Source organism: Sparassis crispa, assembly GCF_003851025.1.
Source record: "Sparassis crispa DNA, contig_000000F, whole genome shotgun sequence".
Lineage (NCBI taxonomy): Eukaryota > Fungi > Basidiomycota > Agaricomycetes > Polyporales > Sparassidaceae > Sparassis > Sparassis crispa.
In genome coordinates, this window is record NW_020939747.1 from 463,422 (window position 1) to 475,606 (window position 12,185).

At 50.9% G+C, this 12,185-nt stretch overlaps 5 protein-coding genes across 5 annotated transcripts; 4 read left to right on the forward strand and 1 right to left on the reverse strand.

Annotated features, from left to right (window-relative positions):
* Window positions 1-413: 413 nt before the first annotated feature.
* On the forward strand, window positions 414-2,078 carry SCP_0101490 (hypothetical protein; the record flags this gene model as incomplete). The annotated part of the gene is made up of 4 exons (XM_027752388.1): window positions 414-472; window positions 528-653; window positions 709-1,587; window positions 1,640-2,078. The coding sequence occupies 4 exons, from the start codon at window positions 414-416 to the stop codon at window positions 2,076-2,078; spliced, it is 1,503 nt and encodes a 500-aa protein (XP_027608189.1).
* Window positions 2,079-2,640: 562 nt separating this feature from the next.
* SCP_0101500 (Meiotically up-regulated gene 66 protein) lies at window positions 2,641-3,518 on the reverse strand (the record flags this gene model as incomplete). The annotated part of the gene is made up of 7 exons (XM_027752389.1): window positions 2,641-2,819; window positions 2,874-2,914; window positions 2,969-2,991; window positions 3,042-3,098; window positions 3,159-3,254; window positions 3,312-3,428; window positions 3,483-3,518. 7 exons carry the CDS (start codon window positions 3,516-3,518, stop codon window positions 2,641-2,643), a joined length of 549 nt encoding a protein of 182 aa, XP_027608190.1.
* Window positions 3,519-3,677: 159 nt separating this feature from the next.
* SCP_0101510 (T-complex protein 1 subunit gamma) lies at window positions 3,678-5,765 on the forward strand (the record flags this gene model as incomplete). Its single annotated transcript, XM_027752390.1, has 9 exons — window positions 3,678-3,714; window positions 3,767-3,828; window positions 3,887-3,966; window positions 4,030-4,160; window positions 4,222-4,809; window positions 4,860-5,040; window positions 5,095-5,422; window positions 5,481-5,582; window positions 5,634-5,765. The coding sequence occupies 9 exons, from the start codon at window positions 3,678-3,680 to the stop codon at window positions 5,763-5,765; spliced, it is 1,641 nt and encodes a 546-aa protein (XP_027608191.1).
* Window positions 5,766-9,134: 3,369 nt separating this feature from the next.
* SCP_0101520 (hypothetical protein) lies at window positions 9,135-9,876 on the forward strand (the record flags this gene model as incomplete). Its single annotated transcript, XM_027752391.1, has 5 exons — window positions 9,135-9,189; window positions 9,238-9,257; window positions 9,307-9,345; window positions 9,500-9,708; window positions 9,771-9,876. The coding sequence occupies 5 exons, from the start codon at window positions 9,135-9,137 to the stop codon at window positions 9,874-9,876; spliced, it is 429 nt and encodes a 142-aa protein (XP_027608192.1).
* Window positions 9,877-10,147: 271 nt separating this feature from the next.
* SCP_0101530 (hypothetical protein) lies at window positions 10,148-12,153 on the forward strand (the record flags this gene model as incomplete). Its single annotated transcript, XM_027752392.1, has 20 exons — window positions 10,148-10,212; window positions 10,271-10,349; window positions 10,408-10,421; window positions 10,478-10,576; window positions 10,633-10,642; window positions 10,696-10,713; window positions 10,764-10,789; window positions 10,845-10,870; window positions 10,927-10,961; window positions 11,014-11,038; window positions 11,092-11,103; window positions 11,168-11,183; window positions 11,237-11,279; window positions 11,328-11,428; window positions 11,484-11,543; window positions 11,595-11,622; window positions 11,676-11,730; window positions 11,785-11,809; window positions 11,873-11,987; window positions 12,037-12,153. 20 exons carry the CDS (start codon window positions 10,148-10,150, stop codon window positions 12,151-12,153), a joined length of 969 nt encoding a protein of 322 aa, XP_027608193.1.
* Window positions 12,154-12,185: the final 32 nt, after the last annotated feature.

The window sequence follows — 12,185 nt, forward strand, 5'->3', positions numbered from 1 at the left end:
CGCTTGCCGCTCGCGCAATAGATGCCACTGGAGACTGCCCCTCGGCCATCACATCAACTCTGTTGGCCGACGCCAAATAAACCTATGTTGCGAGGGAAAGCACGTATCCGGCCGTGTCGGCATCCCTTGGATAGGCGCACCGCAACGTATAAAGGACCCCCTGGAACGACGTCTATTCTCCAGCTCCTCAGTTGTTCGAGCCAAGCTTCTTTCGAGTTCAGGTACTGGATAGTGAGTACCATCCCTGGACTTCGACTTTAGGGATGTGCTGACGCATTTCTCTCCTAGCTTGTCTCGCTTCTTTCTTTCGCTTTTTTTCATCACGACACCTTCGTTAATTAACTTTTTTCACGACCCCCTACTTCCTTACGACCTTCACCTTATTCTCCAACTCCACCTTTTAATTAGTCAAGATGCGTTCTTCCACTGTTCTTGCTATTGCTACCGTCGTCGTTGCCCCCGCACTGGTTGCGTGAGTGCCGTACTCGCGGTCATCGTCCCACAGTTATTAACGGGTTCTCTTGCAGTGCTGCTCCGGCTCCCGCTGACGGTTCCGAGGCCATTGGTTTTGGAGATGCCCTGAAGATCGGCAAAGGTGTATCTAGTATCTTCCACAGCCACAGCAACAGCCACAAGCACAAGCAGAAGTCTCGGTGAGTATTGAAATCTATCAATCCGTCTTACGCGCCGTACTAATGTGACCGTCAGTGATTTTGGCGAAATCATCGCTCGCGAGTTCGTGGAATTCATGGCGCGCGCAGAGACTCAGCAGCCACACGACCACGAGAATGCCCAGGCAAACGACCACGACCACAAGCCTTCCCGTGAGCATGCGCAAGCGCACAACGAGCACGCGCATAAGCACGCTAAGGGCCACAAGCACCACAAGGGCGCTCACAAGGAGGAGCACGGCGCGCACAACGCACACCCCACGCATGCAGTGCAGCCCTCTCACGCCGCGTACAAGCAGGCGCACCCCTCGCAAGCATCTCATGTCGCCCCCTCTGCGGTCTCCTCTGCCGCCGCCGCCGCCATCCACGCAGCGCGCCAGGTCCATACTGCTCACGTTCAGGCTCAGCACTTCGCGAGCCAGGAGCACGCCCCTGGCTCCCAGCACGCGCACCAGCAGCTGGCGGGCCACAAGCACCTCCACAAGGGCCACAAGGGCGCGCACGTCGCTGAGCACCACTCCGCTGCGAACCCTGCCGCCGCACACCCTACCGCGGCGTATCCCGCTGCGGCCTCTGCCGTGCACGCCGCGCGTGGGGACGGACCCTCTGTACACCCCATACCACACGTTCATGAACACCTTGCAAGCCACGCCCACGCGCACGAGCACCTCGCGGGCCACAAGCATCTCCACAAGGGTCACGGCCACAAGCACCTCCACAAGGGTCACGGCCACAAGCACCACCAGGGTACCCACAAGGCACAGGTGGCTCATGCAGCGCGCGAGATTGAGGACCTGGTGGCGCGCGAGGACGGCAGCGAAGCTCTGGGCATCAGCTCGGCCTGGAAGGGCGTGAAGGCACTCGGTGGCCTGTTCCACGGTAACGGTAACAGCAACAACAACCAGCAGAAGTCTCGGTGAGTGTCTGCTGTAGTTTTTTCTCTGGATATCATCTGATGTCGTGTTCAGCGAATACGATGAGCTCCTCGCTCGCGACTTTGACGAGTTGATGGCTCGTGATCTCGACGAGATCCTAGCTCGCGAGTACGACGACATGTTGGCCCGCGAGTACGACGATATCATGGCCCGTGAATACGACGATATCATGGCCCGCGAGTACGACGATATCATGGCTCGCGAGTACGATGACATTTCGCAGGTGCCCGCTTCTCACCCGCACGCCGACGCTCACGAACAAGCCGCGGGTCACGCCTACGCTCACGGGCACCTGAAGGGACGCAAGTACCACAAGGACTACAAGAGTGGACACGCACACTCGCACAACAAGGGCGCGCACGCGCAGTCCGACATCGCAGCGCACCCCGGTGCAGGCGCACACCCCGCGGAGCACCCTTCTGAGGCGCACGCTACTCACGTCGCGCGCTGGGCCATCGACGAGTTGGACTAAGGTGTTGGATTAGGATAATATTATTGAGTAGGAGAGTCGTGTACAGTTAGTTGACGATGATGTGGAGAAGCGAATATACTGAGGAGTTCACTTCTTCGCGCTTGCGTGGCATATTATTGCAAGTGAGATGTAGAGCAAAAAGGTACAATCGATTGTGATTATAATTTGTCCAACCGTTGGGTGTATGGCCATTGGATGTCCGTAAGCATCATATGCGTATGGCGACGTCGCACGAAGCGCATCGTGGAAAAACCGCGGCTTTTCGTTGCTCACATCCATATTGCGCACAGGACTCAATCCGAGTTACTTGAGCACCTCATCGAAAAGCAGACCAGTAAATCCACGTACTGCAAATATGGATCGTATCATGCCTATTTCATGTAGATGTAGTCCAGGGGGTTGTAGATACCTCGATGCATGTCTGCAAAATCACGAACATAGAGCATGCAGAACGGAATACCTCATTCGACCTATCGGTAGTCCAAAGGCCATGTAACCAAGCCGAAAACATTCCGGCAAAGGGATCAACGCCAACGATTTCGCCGATGTCATCTGCTCGGACTCAACTCACTTCCACACCACCCACTTTCACAACGATCTTCGTAGGAAACGGAGAAATTCCCTCCGCGTTAGTTATTAATGGAACCGCCGAACGACCACGGTCAGACGATGCATGCGTCAGCATCGTCTTTAGGCTCTTGGTCAGAGTCGATGTCAGATTGGCATTAAACGTTTGACGGTCTGTTCATATATCACGTATGTTTCTCAGAAAATCGAACAGCGTGCGAGAAATACCTTTGTCAGTTGTGGGTTGCCTGATCTCCGCGTTGATAATCCTGGAGAAGTCCAGTTAAGATACATCGGCACAGTGTAGTATCAGTATCGCGTACCATTGCTCCCAAGGGACCTCCTCCTATCGAACTAATAAATATTACTGTACAATGTCCAGGATACTCAACGCACCTCACCCATCATGAACCATGTCTTGCGGGGTCGTTTCTCAGAGAAAATAACAATAATCTGGCGGAGAAATAACCGTTCATCAGGCAACACAGGCTTGCGAGTGCTCAAAGAACCCACTTGACCACGTTTATTCGCAACACCTTCAATACCTTTCCAGAATGCCTCCACCTTATTCTCTACTAGTTCCTTCATGTCTGGATCATCCACACCTGGCTATATGCGCGTAAATGAGACAAGATCAAGTGACACACCCATAAGGATATCTCGCACCATCGTGACATCCAAAAGCTCAAATATTTGTGGCTTCACCGTGCCGAACAAACGGTGAAAGAGAATAGAATGCAGGACTGCACGCAGGACCTCTTTGGTGGTGTGCCGATCGAGGACCTGACTGTCCACGTATCAGAACAAGACCTAGTCAAATCAGATATCAGAGCTTACCAGGTCAATAGTTATGGTGGGGTACGTTTGGTTCATGGCTGTCGAGAGAGAGACCCTCAAACATATCCTGAGACTGGCGCGACTCGTAGTGACGTAAGCAGATTTCCCGTAGAAGAAGGTGAAGTGTGGGCGTCTCATGTACCCTTCTGCTCGCCCTCGCATTCCGAGACATTATCCAAACATAATCCACCTAAAATGCAGGCCGGTGGACAGACCCCAGTGTTTGTTATGAGTACGTGGAACTATCTGAACGACCAAGTGACACTGGCTGATTTGTTCGAAAGACACGGCCCCAGAGAGGCAGTCCGGACGAAAAGCACAGATCTCTAACATTACCGCTGCGAAGGTTCGTACCGCGTCTGTCCAAGTCCACTCATCATGCGCACCAAGGACATGTTTTACAGACTGTAGCAGACGTGATTCGGACATGTTTGGGCCCAAAGGCGATGTTGAAGATGATTCTGGATCCAATGGGTGGTATTCTGTACGTTGCCTTCATAGTATTTTCCAATCTTTCGAGTACCATTGACTTTCTGCAAAAACGAAGGTTGACGAACGACGGAAATGCTATTTTGCGAGAAATCGATGTCGCACACCCTGCGGCGAAAAACATGATCGAGCTGAGCCGGACACAGGATGAGGAGTGCGGTGACGGGACGACGAGCGTGATCATTCTTGGTATGCCGTTCACACTCTGGCGAGAAGTAACTGTTTTCATCGTCGCTTGCAATTGTTGCAGCTGGCGAAATCCTTGCCCAGTCTCTCTCTCAGCTCGAACGCGACATCCATCCGGTAGTCATCATTTCGGCGTACAACAAAGCCCTGAAAGAGGCACTTGAGATCATCAAGCGCATCTCCATTCCCATCGACACGTCGAATGATGAGGAGATGCTCTCGCTTATTAAAACTTCTATCGGCACGAAGTTCGTTTCGCGCTGGTCTGACCTGATGTGCAACCTCGCGCTGCAAGCGGTCCGCACTGTCGCGCAAGAGGAAGGTGTAAACAAAACTGTAGACATCAAGCGCTACGCGCGTGTAGAGAAAGTACCCGGTGGGGAGATCGAAGACAGCAAGGTGCTCAGAGGCATCATGCTTAACAAGGACATCACACACCCCAAAATGCGCAGACGAATCGTGAAACCGCGCATCGTTCTCCTGGATTGCCCGCTAGAGTACAAGAAGGGAGAGTCTCAGACAAATATCGAGATTTCCAAGGAAGCCGACTGGGCAAGAATTCAGGAGCTCGAGGAGGAGCAGGTCAAAGCGATGGTTGCCAAAATCCTTGAATTCAAGCCTGATCTTGTGATCACAGAAAAAGGCATCTCTGGTGCGTCTTACGACAGTCTTCGTTGGGTGCAGTTCCTCACACGGCTCCAGACTACGCCCAACATTTCTTGCACAAGGCAAATGTCTCTGCTATCCGACGAGTACGCAAGTCCGACAACAACCGGATTGCTCGCGCTGTTGGTGCGACAATTGTGAATCGTCTGGAAGATCTACGTGAGTCAGACATCGGTACAAAATGTGGTCTCTTCCACATAGAGAAGATGGGCGACGAGTGAGTCGTGATCCTACGATGCTGAGAATGCATCTTTCCTAATGCTATTCAAAGGTACTTTACCTTCCTCACGGAATGTTCTGATCCCAAGGCATGCACGATCCTTCTCCGCGGCCCGTCAAAAGATATTTTGAACGAAATTGACCGCAATCTCGCTGATGCCATGTCCGTGGCGCGTAACGTTGTCTTCAATCCCCTCCTGGCACCAGGAGGCGGGGCGACCGAAATGGCGATCAGCGTGGGCCTTCAAGCAAAAGCACGCACCATTACAGGCGTGGAGGGTGGACCGTTCCGTGCTGTCGCCGACGCGATGGAAGTTATTCCGCGGACACTGGTGCAGAACAGTGGCGGGAATGCGATCAGGGTGTTGACTGAGCTGAGGGTGAGTGCCGTTGCTTTGCCAACGCTGCTTCTTCGATCTCACGAGGATGTACAATCAGGCGAAGCATGCGAACGGCGAAAATTCGTGGGGCATCAACGGTGAAACTGGGAAGATCGTCGACATGAAGTCGTACGGACTGTATGAGTCTGCCAGCGTGAAGGTACATTCCTGGATTCCAACTAAAACGCATCGCCTCATATTGGCCCCGTAGATCCAAATTCTGAAAACCGCTATTGAGGCCGCGCGGGTGCTTTTGCGCGTCGATGATGTCGTTCAAGCAGCGCGGAAAGATAGGGACAGAGAATCGGGCGGCCCCCCTCCAGAAGAGATGATGGAGAATTAAGGTGCAGTACTTGCGCCAGTGTCCAGCGGTTGTACCAATAATCTAGTAGATGGGAAGAAACATATTTTCAGATATTTGAACACGCTGCTCAGACCCTCTCTAAGTTACGAACGTGATTAAGTGATACAACCCGCGTACAAACACCAATAGCAATAACTCACCAAGAGCATATTCGCCATAAATTGCAGAGAAGTATTGCGAGACCTCAGGCTTTCAAAGCTTCAGCGCTCAGCCGTAGACGATCGCGTCGGGATCCCACGATTGGTACAAATCGTTCCTTTCCCGGAGCATTTCCTGTACGCAAAAGTCTGCGTCTTGCTATCGTCAAAAACACCCATGGGCAGACAACAGAACATATTTCTGTACTCCGACACAAGCTTGTTCATGGTCCCGCCCGTCACCATGACATATCAAAGAATCAATGACACCAAAGGCACAAGTGCCCATTCTCCGCCGAGTCGACCGCTCAAGCCATCACGACAAACGAGACGAACACCATGATGAGGTCGTGGGTTACTAAAATCTAGCCAATGAAACGAGTATCAACGTCATGGTGCCAGAGAATACGAATTATTGCTGTTTTCAGAAGTCTTGTCGCGCGGCCAAATACACACAAATTTCCGCCTGAGCGACCTCTAACTTCGAACGCAGATATCTCCTCAACGGCTGGGCCGTTTCTCTCGATTCTTGCATTTTCGGACTCTTCTCATCAGCGCGCAGGGCATGGTACCAACAGATGTTCCCTTTCTCTGCTATATCTGTTCACTGTTTTCGGCAGCTTCCTTCTGGCTCAGAACTGAGTTTGTCATTGCTGGATGGGTTGGAGAACATCAGGAGGTGGTGGAGGCTCTCTGGTAGTATGCTAGGCAGGGCAGGGATATGCATTTGTGGTCTGAGAGGATCTGGATTGTATGTGATTTATCTCAGACTGCATAGCACATACCAGGGGGTTACAGAACTCATGCTACTGTCAAAGATTCCAGTGTATTTTGTGTATAGACTACATATAGGATTCATGTGTGCATCAGGAATGAAGGATGACAGTGCTAAATATGGGGAATAATGGATTCAAGGGCTTGAGTATCATACCAACTGCAGCATGACCTCCATCATTCTGAGTGCCTTCTACCATCTGCTGCTCACTTAAAACCATCCAGATATCAACATAAAACATGTAAGACATGAAAAATGCAAACCGGGGAATGTTTTTGACCATCTGGTAATGGGGTCCTAGTGCTGTGATCACAGATTGGATCCCACAGTGAGAATCAGGACATGCTTACCTTCAAATTGCATACCATGCCCTCTCTATGGTCCTAAGAAGTCATCTCAGAACAATTTCTCCAGTACTGGGACTGTCTGCTGCACGGGAAGTCGGTTCTGAGCTAGTGCGACGACCACCAGATCCGCGAGTATTGAACGGTCCGAATATGTATGTTTCTTGATACCATGCCCTGCGCGCTGACCAGGAGAGTCCGAAAATGCAAGAATCGAGAGAAACGGCCCAGCCGTTGAAGAGATATCCGCGTTCGAAGTTAGAGGTCGTCCAAGCGGAAATTTGTGTGTATTTGGCCGCGCGACAAGACTTCTGAAAACAGCAATAAATCAGATGGTGCCGCAACAATCACAGAACTGTGCGCACTTACCGTGGCGAAACGAAGAAAGAAAGATGGCTACTATATGGTGGCCCATCCTGGACAAAAATCAGTGCACTTGGGATTCACCTGCATTCATCCATTACCATGCACATTCATCTGCATTCATCTGCATTCACTGATGTGAATGAATGCAGATGCACAACCTAAGCAAGTTCATCAGCGGCATCGCGCGAAGTCAGATGAGACTCTCCCGAGTAACGTACACAGCCATCCACTCAGGCTACCAAACCCCGGAAGGACAAAAGCGAGACATGTGAATGAGGATTCATGCAGGAGGTATGGACTACTGCCTCCCACCGTGCAGCATCCAATTTCTATAAGCTTGAGAGCCACCGTATACACTGGTAAGTAGACACAGCTCGAGGTCTACATAGAGTACGGGGTTGCGTTTATTCGGAAGGATCGTACTGCGAATACCCCGACCCCCTGCAATGACTTACATACTTCAGACATTTTTGCATCATATCCAGTGCGTTTCTAGAGGCCTTCTGGAAAACTACCGTGAGATAACGCGACGGAGACTAGTAAGTGTTTTTTCTTCAACGAAATTGCTGGCAGTGTGCCCTTACTACAAGCAGCAGACCGCTAATAGTCCCCTTTCGCGTGCTTCCCGACCGCCCTGCACGACGCCGTGATACGATGTTCTGACCAGAAGTTGGAACAGCCAGACTCTGAGTCTCGTCTGCACAAAAATTCAACCTTGAACAGTGGACTCTGCAGTCTTGACTGGCTCGTGCTTTCACTACATTGTAGATGGTGAGAGATCCTTATATCAATGTTGGGAGATGCCATTTGGACTGTATTTCTGCCGGAAATTGTCCTCACCTTGCCTAGACTCAGTCTCCTGAAGGCAGATGGTAGATACTCTGCTTCAACCTCGTACCTCGGATATCCGTATCTGACCCTAGACTGCCTAGTAGGCGGCGCTGCTTGGACGTGGTGGCGCATTCGATGATGTGGCAGGGGTCTACTTACCCTTCACTTGGACCATCATGCACACCCTGCCACACATTCAGACCTGCATGTGCAGCTGTCATGGTACTCAAGGCCCGCTCTTGACCCTTTCCGCCGACGGATTTTTGTTCTGCATCACCTGCCCGTGTGGTAGAGCTCCGCCGAGGCGCAATAGTGAGAGTCTTGGAGACTCCGTCCGCATCCTCTACTGGAGTATAGATTCAACAAATACTTCATCATGATTGTGATGAGTCGGACAGCTTGCAGAGAGCACCTGCCAATGTATTCAATTTTACCTATCACGGTCACCGCTATGCTGAACGTTTGTTATCCCAAACATTGACGGAGGCTCGGAATGACTGCACATGGTGCGAGTCGTACGACGAGACGGGTCTCTGATACAATTCTGATGCAGAGTCAGTTCAAGGTTCAAGGTTCATCTCTGTCACCTATCACCTTTCTATCACCACCCCGTCAGGTTCTTTGTACCGCTGGACCGCATTCTGTAGACACCAGCTTGAGGATGTAGAACATACGGTCATGTTAGTCTCCCGTAGGCAGATTACAATATAATCTTTATTAAGTGGGGGGAGGACGGGTTATAAAGGTCTGCTTGATTACGCGCTCCCTGACACGATTTCTCCCGGAAGATGCTGAGCCCGGAAAGCATTTTGCTTATTCGTCGCCCACGTTCGCTTCGACTACCATGCAAAAATTTCGAGATGCACATAGAAAGATCAGGTTCAAGAGGAAGCCAATGGGACGCGTCACGGTCAGGACGCGTCGAAGCGAACGGCAATTCCCGAAAGCGTGTACTACGGTGTGACCCCCGCCGATTCAAGCAGACTACCGTCATGTAGACCGGCGCTCCCAGCCTGAGGTTTGTACATGTACTCCCCGGTTCAGTGTTTAATGTTCAACCGGAGCAGAATACTGCAGCTTTGGAGCTCGTCAGGGAGACTCATCGGGTGAGTACTGTAAACGGAATCTTGTATCCCCAAAGCAGGGGCAGCTATATTATATATGTACTGTAAATTGAGCGCGTATCTGTCGAACCTTGCACTCAAAGTCTCCCAGAGCTGTGGCAACCATGCAGATAACTGACGCACGGCTGGAGAGCAGCTGCCCTTCAAGCTTCAAGCTCAAGGTTCGACAAGTCGTATGCGGAGGCTGCCAAGTCAAATACGATGGAAGCCGAAAGCCGCCAATGGATCTGCAACGGTCGGAGCCAATGTGTACTTCCTTTTCCCCGCTTTTCCACCCCCTCCGCGTGATTCCGTGTTCGTGGAAATTTGTTCCCAGGAAAAACAAGATGCAGAAGACAGCAACCTGTGCGTCAGCAGACCTTGGGTTCCAAGAACGAGCGCAACTGATTGACACGACTGACCTTTAGAGCAGCTCTGCAGTCAGACCGAGCTGGCAGGGACATCACATCCATCTGCAGACCCAAATCCTTGTCACGGAGCCATTATGTCTGGATACGTAGGCACCTTCCTTAAACCCGCCCTGACGCGTCTGTGTGCGCAGTGAAGCTTCAATAGAGTCAGCCAGACCGTGGAAACCCCCCGACAAGTACAGGATGTCCACGGTTCAGGTCTTCTTGCCTTCTCCTGATTCAGCGGTCCCGCCCCTTCGGCGGTCCCACGTCGGAAGCTCACGGACTTCCACTGGCAGGTTGAAATATGTCTCATGGGCACGTTATTATGTGGGCAGCTTCTCTTGAAGGTCGTCTGCATCTCCCACCTTCTACCCCATCCGAGCCTGCGCGTCATGTCTACCTCCAGCGTCCATTCGACTGTGGGCTCTATTCTCGTGGGCAGCCTGGTTTCCATTTTGTAAATCCTAATTTCCACGAACGCGCGTTCGTTACTAACCAACGATGCCGTTATGCAGCCTCTCAGGAGTGGTGTCCATGCAGGTGGTCACTTACCAAACATATTATTCGGATGATCCAGCGAAGATCAAGGCCGCAGTTAGTACATTCCCATCAGCGTTTTGGCTACGATGGCTGAACGACTCTCGAAATACAGGTCGTCGTGATTTGGTACGTACATTTCGCCGTCATGTTTACATATGCTCACGCATTCGGCGCTCTTGCAGGTTCCTGGATGTGCTCCATACAATTTTTATCTGTATCGCCAACTGGGACTATTTGATTACAGGTTGGGGTGAACGGTCCACGTTGCTACACATTCCATGGTGAATATCGCCCTGAATCGTCGATTTTGTGCGTGTATATTGACGTTTCAGCATAGGCCAATTGCAGTGCGTCTATCCATGACTTCATATAGTAACACTAGATCTCACACAGTGCGTAGGCCACAGTAGCTGTCACGGTATGTCTTCGTGATCCCACAATAGCCGTCTCTTCAATGAACTCCGTCAGGCTCTAATGACTTTTTTTGTGCAATGGTAATCATTCTCGTAAATTCATTCAGTCTAATTCCTGATCAAAGTCACTATATAGTTTCTTCTCGTACCGAGTTTTCAAGGGTAAGCTAGCGTGTCTCTATGTGATGGCGTTTAGGTTTAGATTTTCTGCGTCACAGTCAGCCGGCACAACGGCTATATTGCTATACCAATGGTAAGTGGTATTGTCTGGGTTTTGACCGCACAATTTAAGCGCAAATCTGTAGGCTCTTCTTGCTCTCATGCGTCTTGGTAAGTTCGTTTGCCCATTCATGGTCTCAACTGACCTTTTTGCGCTTTGACAGTCGCTGCTCTAGGTGTGTTTGGTCTCCATTTCCTGTTGATTTGATGATATTTGACTTATTCTGTCTCGGTTGACAGTGTCCACCGCCGAAATGTGTGTGCAAAAAACAGCGTGACAATACGAAATACCTGACACTGTCGTTATAGGATCATGCTGAAGGATTTTGATTTATTTCGCCAGCGTTATGGCGTGAGTCCAATCTCTGCGATCACTGCGATCCTGGCTGATGTTTCATAGTGGGTTTTTACATTCGGCCTCTCACTTTCCGCTGCGGTCGATATTCTTGTCACGTTCTCGTTGTGCTACTACCTGAGGCAGGGACGGACAGGGTTCAAATCGTATGAAGCCCGATTATGACACTGGCACCAGGCTGACGGGTTCACGTCCTGTTAGCATGGACACCATCGTGAACACCCTGACGTTCTACGCCATACAAAATGGGATGCTTACCGGGTATGCTAACTGTCATATCTTTACAGCTTTGCGTATTGATCTGAGCGCCAGCGTGACTGCCGTCGTCTCCTTGGCATGCGTACGTGTTTATCTCCTTCCACTGAACTAGCTTCAACGATCCTGCATTGGCAGTGGGTTTCAATGTCAAACTTAATATTCCTTGGATCCCACCTGGCCATCGCTAAACGTAAGCTCATGCTATATCTTCTTCGCATCTCAAGACCTCATTCGTACACGCCAGTTTACGCGGCCTCTTTCATGGCTACGTACGTGCACTCATCTCTCTCTCTTTATCTGGACACAACATTGAATGCTATACTCATGCCTAGCCTGAATGCAAGACGGTCTCTACGAACGCAGCAATTGTCCGTGGATAGGTTCCCCACGATGATGGTGAACGAATTCAGCAGCAACTCAAACAACACTCGCAGGAATCAGCACCAGGTAAGTTGAATGCGTGCGAGGTCGTCTATGGCTGACATGTGCCATCCAGACAAGTGAAGACATCCCAATGAGCGGAAAGGTAAACTCAAAAGGAGATGTGGTCGTTCAAGTACAGATCGACGTGGAGCAGGAGTTTCACGATGAGACTGGGAAGTTCTCAATTTGAATCCTGGAATGCGTTTCTTCGGCTTGGCTCAC